Source organism: Ruditapes philippinarum, unplaced genomic scaffold, assembly GCF_026571515.1.
Source record: "Ruditapes philippinarum isolate M1 unplaced genomic scaffold, ASM2657151v2 ctg10_1_1_1_1, whole genome shotgun sequence".
Classification (NCBI taxonomy): Eukaryota; Metazoa; Mollusca; class Bivalvia; order Venerida; family Veneridae; genus Ruditapes; species Ruditapes philippinarum.
Window position 1 is genome coordinate 374,988 of NW_026866259.1, and position 17,035 is coordinate 392,022.

The 17,035-nt window shown below is 31.8% G+C and overlaps 1 protein-coding gene across 1 annotated transcript in view; it reads left to right on the plus strand.

Moving 5' to 3' along the window:
• The window catches only part of LOC132731938 (microtubule-actin cross-linking factor 1, isoforms 1/2/3/4/5-like), a 134,014-nt gene that overhangs the window by 104,915 nt on the left and 12,064 nt on the right, over window positions 1-17,035 (plus strand). Inside the window, 20 exon segments of the mRNA XM_060718232.1 lie at window positions 16-204; window positions 544-672; window positions 2,133-2,234; window positions 4,634-4,804; window positions 5,125-5,280; window positions 5,808-6,014; window positions 6,385-6,504; window positions 6,673-6,839; window positions 7,218-7,377; window positions 7,762-7,956; window positions 8,283-8,555; window positions 8,942-9,130; window positions 9,590-9,759; window positions 10,019-10,169; window positions 10,300-10,462; window positions 10,896-11,008; window positions 12,494-12,529; window positions 13,069-13,092; window positions 16,414-16,527; window positions 16,740-16,857. Of these exon segments, the coding sequence (XP_060574215.1) occupies window positions 16-204; window positions 544-672; window positions 2,133-2,234; window positions 4,634-4,804; window positions 5,125-5,280; window positions 5,808-6,014; window positions 6,385-6,504; window positions 6,673-6,839; window positions 7,218-7,377; window positions 7,762-7,956; window positions 8,283-8,555; window positions 8,942-9,130; window positions 9,590-9,759; window positions 10,019-10,169; window positions 10,300-10,462; window positions 10,896-11,008; window positions 12,494-12,529; window positions 13,069-13,092; window positions 16,414-16,527; window positions 16,740-16,857 (2,947 nt within the window).

The following is a 17,035-nucleotide window of genomic DNA, read 5'->3' on the forward strand; positions in this document are numbered from 1 at the left end:
TATTTTCTACCCCAGGTGCTACAAAATGATATCAGTGCTCACGAACCAAGTGTGAAGTCTATAAAAGAGGCGTGCCTTAAGTCTCTAGGTGCAGATAGGTCATCTACTGGTAGACGTAAACTAGATGACCTTAATCGACTCTGGAACACGGTACAAGAGAAGAGTCATAGCCGTCAACAAGAACTGGAAGAGGCCCTGAAAGAGGTAAGTTTATATAATAATGAAAATCTGTATAAACTGTACAAATGTTGATGTAACAATTTCACCTATAACAGTACTGGGCATTTAATTGCTTAGATTTTAAGATAGTTTTTGTTAGTCCTATTCACTTTTATGAATTTTTTTTTTGGTTTGAACCATTCAGTTTTATGAAAATGTCTTCTTTGTGCTTTTAATTTATATTGCTGTTTGATTTTATGAGAATTTCCTATTTTGGGTGATAGATATCTTTGAATATTGATTGATTTTATGTAAATTACTTGCGGTACAAATTCAGCATCTACAGCTTAACGTTTGATTTGTTTGTTGTTGTTGTTTCTTTAGGCAAAGGGCTTTTCTGAAGAAATGGAGAAAGTTCTGGTGCGCTTGGGACAGATTGAGGGCATGCTTATTACATCCCGCCCAGTGGGAGGTCTTCCAGAAACTGCAAGGGACCAATTAGAGAGATTCATGGTAAGTGGGAGGAGCTTGGGTTAGAAATAATTTGCATATGATAGTATTTATATCTATATATTTCTCTATATGTATAGTTATTGTAAAGGTATATTTCACTCTATTTATAGTAACATAGATTCTTATTAATTCAAATGCTTAAGATTTATTTAAGTTATATCTGGAATTGAATGTTTTGTGTGCATTGTATATCTAATATATCTGATTTAACTTAAACTTGAGTAAAATTGAAATGATAAAATTTTAATTACTTATAAAAGGTAGTTAAACTATTCTTTTCAATTTGAAATTTTCATTAAAGTATAGATCGTCTATTTAAACTGAAATATGTCATTGACATAGCTTTATAAGGATTTCACTTTCAAATGATTTGGCATACTTCCATTTATTAACTAGCCTCCAGAAGGAGAATTTTGTAAAATGATATATAATTACCAAGAGCTATTACTACATTAATGTATACATCTGTTATTAATGTTGTCATCTGCTAGCTTACATAATTTAGCATTTTCTGCTTGTCTGTTCCGAAGTAAAGTCGAGTTATTATGATCACTGCATCATCGTTTTCATTTTTGAGCAAGACATGTAGCCAAGTTTTCAAACATTTTACAAGTTATCAACATGAAAGCTGTTTAAACTATCTTATAATGACAAGTTGCAGTTGTTGAACAAGGAGCTTAATTCTGAAAGCTACATTTTTGGAGTTTTGCCCTTTTATAACTTAATTTTGTCAAAATTGGTTTTGGCCTGTAAGATGAGCGTTAACTCCGCATGCTCTTTTTTTATGCACATATTTGCATTTTTTTTCTCAAAACATTAGAATAAAAAATGTTTTACGGAAATATTCATACATGTACATATATCAGAAATTTCCACGTTGTGGATTTGAACTTCCTGAATTTCGCTTAATAGAAACAAGATTTACAATCTTTTTGGATAATCCATTTGAAAAGAAAGTGAAATACTACTTATGATTTATTTGGACTCTGTTGAGTCAAACAAGTTAAAACAGTTTTACAATAAAAGATAGATGTTTGTAGCATGATTTTTAGTATTTTTTTTTACTTTCTTAGAAATAGCATAGATATATATCTATAAAAAAAATTTGACATAATTAAATTTTTACTTTTAGGAAAAAAAAAAAGAGGTGGTTTTTGCCTCTGACTCAAAACTTCTGATGTTTCTGAACCTCATCTTAATAATATTTGTTGTAGCATCTTTCGTACATGTATATATATTTATAGTTGTAACCATAGTGATCTATGCATGGTATTTTGATGTTATATTCTTTACCTATACAATCCAGAGTGATAAAAATGGGGTATGCATAATTATTTATTTAACCATAGTAGCACCTATTTATGTTTTTATGGTTTCGGGAATGTAGTTTTGTTACCATGGTAATCAATAATAGTCTCATAGTATTAATTTCTTTCCCGCAAATGTTCCCCAATTTTCAGCATGTTCACGACGTGTCCGAGCAGGATATCACAAAAATCTGCGAAGAATATCAGCGAGTAGGTCGCCCAATTTCCTATAGTGCATCATGGGTGAATTGGCTGGTAAGCTCCGCCCACTTTTCAGGACAAGCATGCACGAGTGCACTCACACTGTGTTGATCCCTTGAAATAACCCCCTCATCTCTTTACCTCAGTAAATGTCAACTTTTTAATGATGTGGAAAAATTCATTTCAGATGTGTCATGTAAACTAGTCTATAATTATGTTCTTACATTTACTCAATCATCATTGTGTATTATTTTTTAACATAAATACACTTATATGACCTATGACCTGCATGTGTGATTTCAATATAAATCAGATGTCATACAAGTCATAACCCATCTAGCAATAAATGTTCATCATCAAAATTGGAATGACCTATAGCAAAAGAAATTGTTTAAATCTCTTCAGTTAAAAGTGGACTATTCCAAATTTGAAACTGAGCAAGTCCATTTCAAGTTCAACAGGATTTGGGGAAGAGGGTTGACATTTTCTGAATAGAGCAATTTTGTTTTCTGCATTCACAACATTTCTCCTGAAATTGAGTAGTTTAAAACCTATTAATTATTTTTCATGTAATTGTTGCTGTAGATTATATATGTTAATTTTCATCCTTTGTTGTAGATACCTGCTTTATATGTTGTATCTTATGTGCTGTAGGATTTTGTTTGATAAAACATGTGTTATTTTTAGAACTTATAGAAAATTATCACTTTGAACCCTTAGCCTGCTCAGATTCTCCCCATGTGATTTTCCCTAACAGTGATGAATGGTAGTGCCCAGATTGAGAGATGGACAAGTCCATTTAAGATATATAGCAGGTTAAGGGTTAATATCGGTTGGAATAATGACTTACTCATGCCATCAGCATAAAGTCAGGTCAGCCTGTGTAACTTTATACAATTGTCTGACCAGACTCTATACAGTTCTCTGACCAATGGTAGCAGTATCCCTGATAGTATCCATATTCCAAGCTGGACAAGTCTATTATACAAATTTAGTTTAACCTTTAATAAAAATGTTCTAACAGGTACAAAATTTAAATCAGTCATACCAATGTATGGAATAAAGTTTTTTATAAATAAAGTATATTTTGAATGTTAAATCATTGGAACTGTGCAACTTGTTTAAACATCATTCACTGATCTCACACAATCTGTATAGTTAATTATTCCTTTAGATGTATGCTTATTTGACTCTCCTGGTCATTTCAGCCTTATCTTTAAACATTGGTTAAAAATAATTTTTACAAGCAAAATTAAGCAAAATTGTTACTGAAAAAATAGCCATTCAACAGTTGTTTAGTATTAAGCCAAATTTTTTTAACAATCTAAATAATCAAAAAGCGAGATAAGATTCTATGACCCATTTTTATGTGTCAAAGATAAGATTTCTTGTCTTATTTGAAACCATCATAGTACATTATCTTCACTAACCTTTTGAAGTGGATTTTAGAAGTGATTAATATATATATACATGTACATTTTTTGTAATAATGTGGTTCTGTGACTATTATTACTTGTCAGTGAGTTAACCAAAATGGAGGTGAATTTCTTTGTTTACTAACTAAAACAAGGTCAAAGGTTGCCGTGAAAGAAATATCGAATCCTCTGATTGGTTGATATTAAGTTAGAAATTGGTCATTGGCAAATCAAATTTCTGCATTTAAAGCTAAGAACTTAAGTGGCATTTTTAGTTAAGCATGTTGATCCTTTATTATTATTATCATTCTCTCCTTTTTAAATCGTTATTGAATTTACATTATTTTAGATATAAAACTTGATATAGTGTCAAAGAAACAAAGGCATATTTAAACTTTGGAGAAGTTGATTAGTTCAGTGAATTGCTGGGCCAGATTGTTTTATTCGTCAAACAAAACTTATTGAACAAATTTTTTGAAAGTCATGAATGGTATGCAACATTTTCCATAACAAAAACAGAGGGGAAGAAAAGAATTCTGATAGAAACCTGCTTTACCCTACCATTCTTTTTACTTCTCTCATTTTTAAACCCTTTCCTTAAATTATATATACATGTTTATCAACAAATTTCTTAAATATTTCATTTTGTGAAAGGTTTACTCATAGCAATGTTATATTGCTATTTAAGCTTAACCTGATATATTTTTTTCTTGTGGCTAATTATATTATATATCTAGACAGCTTTACCCTAATTTGTCCTATTTTTCTTTTTATTACTTTTTAAAAAAAAAACAAGTTTGTAACTATAGTTATTTCGTTTTTGTGATATATCTAGTAAGATGCTTATGTAAAATATTAGCTTTGTTACGTAATCCAGAAATTTATGCTTTGAACTTTCATATTAGATTTGTCAGCTGCATGTTTCAGCTTTTGTAGAAGTTTAAAATATATATAAAGCACAATTTTTTATTTATTTGGAGTAAAGAGCAGTTATTTTAAAGTTGCATATTTTCATTTTTCTCATTGTGACCTTTACAGGAAGTGCATAATGAGCTACAGGACATGGAACCAGTGATTGCTAGGCTCCAGTCTGATGGTTCCCACCTGATACGTAAGAGCCAGGATCCAGCATCCTCAAATATCAAACAGAACATGCAGTTACTGCAGCAGACGTGGGAACATGTCAAGACAAGATCTGCTGACAGAAAGGTAATATACATTAATGTATACACATGATGTGAATAATAATGTAACTAACTGTGGAACAAAAACAGAACGTTAGAAAATTTTTAGTTGCAGATGATAGTGCAAAATAGCAGTTGAATATTTTCATAGAGAACATAAATTTGTATAAAGTATATTATTTTCGTGCAGAGGCACTGTTTGTAAAATTTCTTTAAAAAAAAAACAACCATGACAGTACAAAAACAATGTGTTTTTAGATCTTCAGTTTTTAAAACTTTGATGAGCTAGAAACTAATTTATTTTGTTTGCCCATTATTATTTCATTGTCGTCTGCTTTTTTCCAGGGAAAATTAGAGCAAGCCGTAAGCCAGGCCAATAATTTCCATGGTGATCTGAATACTTTCATCGCATGGTTGACCGACACTGAGAAGACGCTGAACAATATGAAACCAGTGAGCAGAGTTATTGCCCATGTCTCGGACCAGATTAAAGATCAGAAGGTATGACTAGTGCATGTATTTGAAATTACAAATTGACTTATATTAGAGAGATTGTTGGGCAAAGGTATAACTTCTATGTCTGCTTTTTTAGACTTACCATTCTTGCATATTAGCCTGGTGTTTCAGCAGGTTTTACCCATGCTGGAAATTTCATCTTGCAAGCCTCGTTACTGCCCAATGGAAGGGTTCCCTTGGGACAGATATTCCGATCCGAACCATATCATATGACAGATATTCGGAGTATAGATGACATACAAGGAGATATGACCCAGATATCTTTGTTAACAATATGCTTTATTAGTAACCATAGGCTTACTAATATTTGCAACCTCTTGATTCGCTCAGGTGGGAGAGCCTTATTTCCACAGACAGTTCCAAGGCTTCACAACATGTTTATTATAATGATTCGTTTGATAACAGTAACTTTCATGTCATTTGCTTTCAATGACATTTTCAGACATTTTAATTGAACTTTTGTGAAGCAAGCAAAGCAAACACATTTCACACGTTGTTGTTTTTTATTTCAGACATTACAAAAGGATATAGCTGTCAATCGTGAGTCTATGATAAAACTTGACAAGACTGGTACCCACCTGAAATACTTCAGCCAGAAACAAGACGTTGTTCTCATTAAGAACTTGCTGTCGAGTGTACAGCAGCGCTGGGAGAAGATTGTGTCACGCAGCGCAGAGAGGACACGACATTTAGAGAGAGGCTACAAAGAAGCTGAACAGGTAAAGCATCACGAGTTCTTTAATGTTATTGCAATGATTTGGGGAAAATAATATTTTCCATTATAGAAAGTGATATATGAGAATGGATTATATTGTCACCTTAGTGCAATAACTGTTTAACTTGTATTAGATTTAGAAGGACTTAATCTGTTAAAGCACTAAGGTGAGGAATATATATGTTTAAACTAACAAGGTAAAATTGCATGAACAACAAGACTTTAATGTATACTTTTGTAATGAATAGATCATAATGAATCATATAATTACTTTGATAAAGCAATTTCAAAAATTGTATATTTTTATACAAATTTCATTTCAAAGTATATGAATGAAAAGGATTTATTATTTTATTTTTTGTTCAATATTTCAGTTTAACGAGATGTTGAAGGATTTAATGGGTTGGTTGAATGAGGCAGATCAAATGTTGAGTACGGACCATTCTGTAGGCAATGATCCCATCAAGATTAAAGGACAAATTGCCAAACACAAGGTTTGTTTCTTAACTTTTTATGCCAAAAGATAATTGAGAAACATTTTGTAAAATTTATGTCCAAAGTACATGTAAATAAGATTCTTTGAAGGTATTCTTGCAATTTAAAAAAAAAAGAAGACATATTAAGGTATAACATTTTATTGATTGTAAAAATTTCATGCGCAGGAGTTCCAGAAAAGTCTTGGAGCAAAGCAACCTGTGTATGACAATGTAAACCGAGCAGGACGTACCTTGAAGGAGCGATCCCCGGAGGAAGATATGCCTGTATTGAATGAAATGTTACATCAACTTAAAGTGAAGTGGAATGCCATCTGCGGAAAATCTGTGGACAGGTATAATCCATTTAAGTCTCACCAATCTCTTAATTAAAAAATTGTTTTATGCTTTAAAGATTCCAATGTAAAGCTGGAATTTCAAATTTTTAACTACTATGAAAATATTTTTACAGAGGCTTAAATCATATCTGACGTCAAATTACTAATTCAGAAAGACATAAGAGTGCCTTTTGGCTGGCAAGTGATTTAGGTTCGTGGGTTTTCTTCACTATAAGTTTAATACATGCTGCCGATGAGCCAAAATATATGTAGCTAGCTTAGAGAGAGTGTCAGTAGTTCTACAGAGGTGCCAGCTTGTGCCTGAAATATTGCACATACCAAGCCATATATTGATAAAAAATGGTTAAATATATATTAATTTTATTTTGATTTTAGACAAAGGAAGCTTGAAGAAGCTCTACTTTTCTCTGGTCAGTTTAATGATGCATTACAAGCATTGCTTGACTGGTTAGCTAAAGTAGAACCAGGTTTGGGTGAGGACCAGATGGTTCACGGAGATATTGACACAGTCAACAATCTCGTAGAGGAACATAAGGTAATGTATATATCTTGTTCCATTTAAAAAGTGGTCTTAAAGCGATGAATACAAGTTTCAAGAACTTGTCTTAAAATGGAGCTTGAATTAAGATGTTGAGAATAATTTTCTGAAAGGCATCTTACGTTTTAATGTACCATAAAAAAAACAAAAATGGAAATAACTATGTGACTAAATTGGTGTTAGAGTAACTTCCAACTGAACCTAAAGTTTTTTAAGATGTTGACTTTCAAAAAAGGGCACTTCAAATGAATACAAAAGTTGATTCTAAAGATGAAAATTAACAAATTTAAGGTTAAAATATATGTTTCTTGAAAAAGTATAGGGAATAATTATCAATGCAAAGTTGTATTATTTTATTGTTTTGTTTATTTTCCTTATCAGGCCTTCCAACAAGAGTTAGGCGCCCGGGCAAACAATGTGTCATTTGTACGTAAACGAGCTCGTGAGCTGTTGGAGAAATCTGATGAGGACACGTCACAACAACAAGCTCAGCTGATAGAGCTATCAACAATGTGGGATCGTGTCTGTAAACTCAGTGTTAACAAACAAGAGAGGCTGGAACAAGCTCAGAAACTGGTATACTTTACTTGATGATGTGATCTTTTATTGAGAAATATTTATTGAATTAAGAAATATTTAGCTTTTATGGAATAGACTTTATTGAATTATTCAAAACTTGGCTACCTAATGTATGGAATAGAATATTGAACTGTACAATTTTTTGATCAGGTTTAATTGATTTTCACTCGAATTAAAAATAAATTATAGCAATTTTATGTTAAATATACATCATTTCGTGTAACAAAGTGCATTGTAAATGGGATGCTATGATGTATTGACATGAAGTGACAAATGCATGACTTAATTTGGACATGTGACATAATTGTGAACTTTTATCATAGGCTGAAGACTTCCACAAGAAGGCACAGGGCCTGATAGCATGGCTAGCATCAGCAGAACGACAACTTCGTTACAAAGGTCCGCTTCCTGACGAGGAAAGTGAGATTATCAAACAGATTGAGGAACACAAAACTTTTGAGGAGGAATTCTTACGACAAGAGGGAATATTGAGGGAGACCCTGAATATAGGACAAGATATCATGAAACGATGTCACCCGGATGCCGTATCTACCCTCAAACACTGGCTGTCTGTTCTAAAGGCTAGATGGGAAGAGGTTAGAGAATGAAATTATAATATTGTAGTAAAATAGTTGGGATTAATATATTTGTTATACATTCAAGATTCAATATTTTTGGATGTTTGATACTTTTTGAAGTGACCTTACCATGGTTAGTTAAGTTTAAAATCTTTAGAGAGCAACTTTAACTGCGTGAGTTTTGTCTGTCATACATGTACATGTATATACATGTAAAGTGGTGAATGCTGAAGTATTTATATTGCAAGTGTCATGTTTTTTTTTTAAATAATTTCTATTATTCAGAACAGGTTACATCCTGTCAATACTTAACATAAATAAATATTTTAAACCAAAACTAGAATCATGAAAGTCAATCAACATTACCTGAGACAAGTGTGTATATTTTATTTTGTTTACTATAGGTGAGCAACTGGAGCCGACAGAGAGGAACTAGGTTAAGAGATGGCCTGGCTACACATAGAAAGAACGCCCAGTTGTTAGAGGAGTTAATAGCTTGGTTAAATCACGCAGAGAATAAACTGTTCAATGACAACGCTGAACCTATTCCTGACGATGTTGACATCATCACACAGTTGATGAGGGAACATTCTGTAAATATAACTTTAATATTCTATTTCAAGTTAAAAATAGTAAATTTGATATACCATTTACTCTCTTGACCAAAATTTAGAATCATGTTGACTTTCAGATTTTTTTTCGAATCAAAATACATTGCTAATGATCACATTTAAAACTATTTTCGATGCTGTCTTGATAATAAGACTGTAGCTGATCAGTGAATGATGCAACTTGTTAAAGGGCGGCGTTATAAGTTTTTATGAAGAAGATTTTGTATTTTGGTTTAAAGCATATTTTTGAAATATTAGGAAGCTTTTTCAGCTAGCTTATTGAGAAGGTGGTTCTGTTCAGGTACCTGAAATGATACAGGGAGGTTTGCCTTTACTAGTATAAATTTAAGCTAAAAGTTGCTGCATGCTCAGTGTATTGACTTGAAACCCAACAAACAATGTGACAAAATGTATAAAATGGCTATGAATGTATGATTGCAGGATTTTCAAAATGAGATGTCATTAAAACAACCAGAAATTGACCAGGTTACCAAGGGTGACCGTAGACAGAGAACCGGATCTGTGGCTGGTGAACAGGTCTCTCACATTCCCATGTACAAAGGTCTGTCAGGCAGACGTACACCTACTCCAGTCAAATATGGCACACCAAGGTATGATCACAAATATATTAAATTGGTTTGTTACCCCTACTCTATACACTTTTATTTGATGACCCTAAATTTGCTTTGTATAATTTTTGTCCGTATAAAAAAAAAATAAAAGATGACAGGACACAAATTCTTATATAATTCTGCTAAACATAATTATTACAAAAGGCCAGTTAAGCTGATAACACAAATTTTATAATATTGATGATATTCTTATATGGTATTTGCTAAATTAAATCTAATGTAAGAATTTTCTATCTAGACGTGGTCGTGATGATGATGGTAGACGGACACCAGAGATGCACTTTAGGAATCCACGTGTAGGAGCGTTATACAATAAATGGCGTCAAGTTTGGCTTTCAGCCATGGAAAGACAAAGACGCTTGCAGGAGGCTCTTGACTACCTCAATGAGGTAAATTTGATTTTATTAGCTAAGTTAATAAGTTTGTTTAACTTTTTCTTTGCCTGTTTAGTCAGTTCTTTGGTTTTAAAGACTATGTTAAAATAAATTTGTCTGCTGACTTAATCAATGTTTGTTACAGTTGGAGAGAATGAAAAACTTCAAATTTGATGACTGGAGAAAACGTTACCTCACCTGGATGCATCATAACAAGTCACGAATCATGGACTTCTTCCGTAGACAAGATCGTGATCGTGATGGGAAAGTCACGAGGGCAGAGTTCATTGAGGGAATTATGATGTCACGTAAGTTTATATTGTGTTTTTGAAATAGAAATTTATATATGTTCCAAGTAAGTTTGAAGATTGGGCATTGTAATGACTGATTGTACATTCTGGTAGAAAGATAAGTTATACTACTTTTATGTATTTTTGTATTGCTGACATTTCTTGATTGACTCTTATAGTTTGTCCTTCTACTTCATCTACTTGTTGTTTCTCATTGCACCTTCATTTATCAACAGAAGTATTTGCTATTTGGCATGTTGGTACCTCCCATGGAACTTTACCCTTGAATAAAAAGAATTTCAGGTTGATAAGTTCAAGGTCACTGAGACTAAAAATAGATTTTCCTCATAATGAGGCCATGTGTTCAGCTTTGTATTTGGAGAATAGCACTAGTGTTACTTGTCATCTGTACAGTGATGATGTCATGTTTCAACATTTGAATGGATTACAGGTTTCCAGACGACACCTATGGAAATGGAAGCTGTTGCTAATATCTTTGATCGGGATGGAGATGGCTACATAGATTATAATGAGTTTGTCTCGGCACTTCGGCCCAACAGAGATGTAAGTTTTTATATTGTTTTCAAATCCAGTTCCATTTTATCTTTGGTAGAGTTTTACATCTTGAATTGAATGAATTTAAGGTATTTAAAATTTCATTGACTTTTATTTTTGTTCCAATTATTATTATTATTATTGGAAATATGGGTTTTCACTATTTTTATTTCTTTTTTTTTACTTGGGAGGGAAAAAGGGGATGTGACAGTTTTTCAATGTTTTGATAATGTTTTAGCTAGATTTATAGATGTAGGAGTTAGTTCTTGTGTGAAATACTTCTATAGTAACAATCTTTTTCTCTTAGTTACTGTTTCAAATCACTGGCTTTACTTTGTCAATTTTCATAGGCAAAAATATCATTGACAAATATTTCACTTGGATATTAATTAAAAGAGTAAACATTTCTCTTTTTTTAATATAATTTACCATGCTTTAATGGGCCATTTTGTTGATTTATCTTATGTTTTGCAGTGAAATACTAAGATTTAAATCTTTGAAAATATTGAGATAGAAAAATGGTATCCCACCGTTAGCAGTGAGATAACATATAATATTTTACTGTTATAAAGCAGTGTAATGTCAAAATTTGGTGACCATTTTGTACATTGAAAGGTTTAATAAATACAGATCTCTCAAGATTCCACTGATGTCATAGTGATGTCATAGTGATGTCATACAAGTGGCCCAAATTTCGATTATGACTTTCAAACTTTAGATACAAAAACTGTGAAACACAAGATGAAACAAAGAAAATTTGTTAGTATTTACAAATATTCTTATTACGGGCCCACATTTTGACGGGAAATATACATATATATACTCTAGTCACACTGGTAATAGGGGCTATTTACACAATTGTTTATCTGTAAGAAAATATAATAATATACTTGTGTTTGTGATATGATAATTGTATTGTCTGTATTAATGTTAATTATCTCTTTCTTTAATCAAACATTATTGTTTTAAAATCTCAGGAATTTATGCATTTACTAATAAAGAATATCTATCCCATATTGGCATTATAATGCATGACATTTTTTTTTCAATGTTTTTACTGTTGTCAAATTTTATGTATATCTTTATTTAATGCTTAAAATTTTGTTTGTTAAGAGAGGAATGAAACACTCCCAACCATTGACTTGATTTGGAGTCATCTGTTTCACAATTTTGGTTAAGTCCAATGCAAAGTTTTATGGGTGTTTCATTTCTTTCTTTTCAGTCGTTTTATATTTATATAATTACATTTTCACCCCTATATTTATGAATGGGTTAAACTGATATATTTATCAGGGAGATTCCATTACAAAATTAAAGGGATGAAAATGTTAAAATGGAATGTGCTAGTGGTACATTGGTATCTGCTATGCATAGAATAATTTTGGCTGTTGATGTATTGCTATTTTTAGGCTTGCCTTAATCATATTTCATGTTTTATGTTATATATTATGATGTTATAATGCTATCTTAATTTTTACACCAAAAATAATCCAGAGTGAAAATTTAGACCAAATCAAGCCACAGACACGAGTAAGATTAATCTCTCCTATAACTATTATGAATGAATTGTATGTTCATCTGTCTGTCTGAACTTACCTTGGGATGACTTGTCATGCATTTAGATACTGAAAATTGTAAACAACTCTTTTTTTTCAAAAGCTTAATGTCTGATCACTAAAGGAAACTTTTTCTTGCGGATCTTGACAGAATTCTAAATGAATGATCTCTACAAAAAACAAATTGATGATCTTCACAGAAAACCAAATTTATGTTCTCCATACAAAACATAATTTATGATCTACAAAAAAAGTTATGATCTCCACAAAATAAAAAAACCAACATCATTTATGATCTCTACAGAAATCCAAATTTATGATGTGAAATATAGCATGTTCATGGGGGTCTTAAACAAATTTTGGTTTCCCTTTTTTTCAGAAATCAAAATTTTACATATTTGAAAAGGGAAACCAGATTTGTTCTCCTTTGTCAAATAGTCTTTTGGAAATGCAAAGAAATATTATGCTTCAAAACTTGAAATAAATCTTCACACCATGTATCTCTCTTCACAGAAAACTAAAGGCACAAACAAAAAGGTAAAGGTTTCAAAGTTAACCAATTTAACAGATTGTCATGGAAACTGGTCCTCGTGGTTTCCAGAAATCATTGATTTTATTTTTACTATGTTTGAGAATTTTTTTGCATTATTTATGCCTTTCACTATAGATGGGCAAAAAGCTACCACTGCCAAAAGCCAATTGTTTATCTATACAATGTATTTAACAGGTGGCCAAAGGAGTCCCTAAGTTGATTTGATTATTTGAGCAAAAGGCTTCTAATCCATGACGGATGATTTTTTACAAAAATAGCTAAATGTTGGTTTTTCAAAGAGTGAAAAAACAACACTTTATCAAAAATCAGTGGAATTTTGTCCTGTTATTAGAATCGACCACAGCCTTTTGTCCTGCTAAAATCCACCAAAGGCCTACTTTTGTCCGCCTGTTTCAACCAATGAACAAGTATGCTTTTGAGCAGTGGAGCTTTTGTCCTACATCAGTCCCTGCCTGCTTTAGCACATTCATTTTTTGCATGACTATTTTTGTTCTGCATGTCTTTAAGGTAGACAGTTGTTTAGTTATTCAATTAGGTTAGAATTTGATTTGCAAACAGTGATAAAAGTGATTGTATGTTGTAAGAATATGTTGTGAATTAGCTAAAACTAACTATGGTAATAAGCTCAACTGTTAACCTTCTGACACGGAAGTGATTCAGCCTTTATCACGGGTATATGACTCAGGTCAGCATGTATATCTATACAGTCTGACTAGATGTTATTCTTGTGGTCAATAACATTTTGTATTTTGATATTGAAATTTCTAATACTACTGGTTGGGGACCACCAAAAAAAAATCAAAACACCCAAGCTTTTATCCGAATGAAATCACGTCATGTACATATCTGTCCGGACACATGGTACTGTAGTGTAAACAATTAAGGTAATTTTGATACCCTCCTTGTCGAGCCTCATATATAAGTGTCAATACAATCAGAAATAAACAAACTAGTTTGTTAGTTAGGAGAAGAACCTAGCTGAACTGTGTCAAATTTTTTGGTCTCTAGGTTAAAAATTATGCAATCTGTATGGAAAAATGTTTCAAAAGTGTCCGGTTGATGGTCTCCCACCAGTAGCAATGGGCTGTTCCAGATTCAAAGTCGGGCAAGTCCATTTCTAGAATTCAGTAGGGTAAAGGTCATGCAGCATCCTGTAGGTCAAGATGTGTAATTTACAGGTTAACCCTTTGCAAGCTGACCAAAAATTATCATTTGCACTGTCTTCTGCTTGATAGTGATATTTGATTAAATTTCCTATAAATTAAGTGGAAATATTGTCTGTAGAAAAGCATAAGAAAGGCAAAGAAAAGAAAACAGTGAAGCAAAACTTATGTTGTTCTGTGATGTGTCAATGTATTAGATCATTTCCCCTTCTGCTTTAGCTTTTGTTTTTAATACTCAAATATTCCGAGGGAACAAAGGTCATCAAAGTACATGTATAAAGAATATCTGAATATCTTTATAATATAAAGAATAATATATCACATAATAGCACTGTATTCACAAATAAATTTCAAAACACCCTTTTACACTCTTTCTTGTAGACTTAAAATACACATTTTCACTTCATGTAGTTTCATTTAAAAACCCTTAAACCCTTGACCTGCTGGGGCTGAAAATGACCAGCCTAAATTGCCACCAGTATAGAGCCAGTCCAGCCTGTACTTACATGTACATCATGCAGTCTGACATGAGGCACTATACAGTTGATGGCTCTTTATTTGTATTTAATATTGTTCCAAATTGAAAGTTTCTACAAATTCAGCAGGTAATGCTAGTTTATGTGATATTTTCATACTTTGTCATTGATATCAACAAGTTTGATATGTGAAAAATGATGTAGATACATATATGAAATAAATAGAAAATTAATCATTTGTAGTCACTCCTTTTAGTTCTTTCCATAGCATGTAGAAACTCTTTAATAGATGGTAGAAATTCTGTGATTATGCCGCATTAATATATTCACTCCCTGCTATACCCTGCAGATTCTATATAAAAAAAAATAATCATCATCATTTACAATCTATTTCATCTATAGTATTTCAATATTGAACTAAGTAGAAAATGTTTTAATAGATTTATTACTCATTCATTTCTTAGGAAATAGATAGCCAAAGGGCCATTTCTATTACTATAGTCGTGTTATTTCAGAGGAAATTTTCAAAGGATTTTTAAGTGCATGCAAATTGTTTCATAACAAAGTTCATTTTATATAAGGTTGATAAGGTTATTATGTTCTTTAATTGAGAAAAGGTATTTTGTTTTGCCCTTGCTTAATAACTGAAGGAGCCATTAGATTTATAGATGATTTTCTGCCTTTATTGACTGTATAAAATAGATCTATTTTGTTCTAGACATCAGTTTGTTCAAAATCAGGTTTACTCTTCACAAAAGAGAAAAAATTATGGTTTCAATGCAAATATCATTGAATTACTGTAGTCCAAGTTAAAGGAGTGTAGACTGAAGGAGGGGAATTAGGGTGATGGTATTTCTGTTTTATGAACAAACTGTGCTGTATAGTACTGTAAAATTGAAAAAAAAAATTATAAGAATGCTTCTGTTTGCAATAGATGTTTTTTTTCCAATAAATAGCATTTAAGTTCTGTTCTTTCAAGGATTTGTTCTTTAAGTTGTCAAAAAAGAGGTTTGTTTCTTTACAAATTGCTTCCTGTTGCCTTAAAAAAAACTTTGATTCTATAAAATGCTTCATTTTTGCCAAAACAAAAAAAACTTTGTTTTATAAACTGCTTCATGTTGCCAAGAAAAGCTTTATATCTATACAATGCTTTGTGTTGCCTCGAAAAAAAAACTGTTTCTATAAAAAGCTTCATTTTGCCAAGATGCTTTGTTTTTTTGCTGTGTTTTGTTAGTCAGTATATGTTGTCTTGTCTAGATGTATTATAAATGTTGTTGTAAATTAAAGATGTTATTTCTTTTTATGCCCTTTTTAATGTGATCACAAACTTATTTTCTCCCATATTTCATTTTTTTAAAGCAAGTTCAATTGATTTATAATGAAAAATGTATACACCAAAGTTGGAATAAATATGGGTTTCTTTTGTGGGTGTGGGGAATATAAAATAATGTACATGGAAAATTCAATTTCAAATTATAAAGATTTTTTTTGTTTTGAAATTGCCAGGTTTCTTTTTTGAATATGAAAACAGCACAAGGTTGTAGAACTATTTTACAGAATCATTTACAGATTTTTGAAGCAACTTTGGAGCGTACATTGGCAACTTTGGATTTTTCTTTATTGTTGAACTTGATTTTTATTGTGTTACTTTTTGCTATGTTTTCAGCCGGAACCAGTCAATGATTCAGAACTTATTCATGACGAGGTTAAACGCCAAGTACACAAGTGTACCTGTGTCAAACAGTATAGAATACATAAGATAGGGGAAGGAAAATACAGGGTATGTTTTCTGAATATGTTGTGTTAAAACAGTTTTTTAAGAAAGTGCATTTGGCTTTAGTATAACTGTACTTCATTCAAGAGTTTTTGAATTCTTTCTTTATAAATATTTTGTGTGTAACTATTGTCCATTGTTAATATGAAAATTGCACATTAAAAATATTATCTCACTTCTAAATAGGTATTATACTTTATGTATTTATATGTTTTTAGTTTGGAGATTCTCAGAAGTTGCGATTGGTTCGAATCTTGCGCAGTACAGTGATGGTGCGTGTTGGCGGAGGTTGGATGGCTCTTGATGAGTTCCTGGTGAAGAATGATCCTTGCCGAGGTATAGTCACTTTCTATTCAATAATACCATATAATGATAGTGTTTTCATGAGTTTTACCTATTTCATCCCCTTTTCTTTGAAGTAGACTGTGCCATTTCCAAGAAAAGGGACAGTCTATTACAAGTTAGGGGTGGAAAAGGTATTTAGCAATGTTAGATTTTCTTGCTGATACCCAAT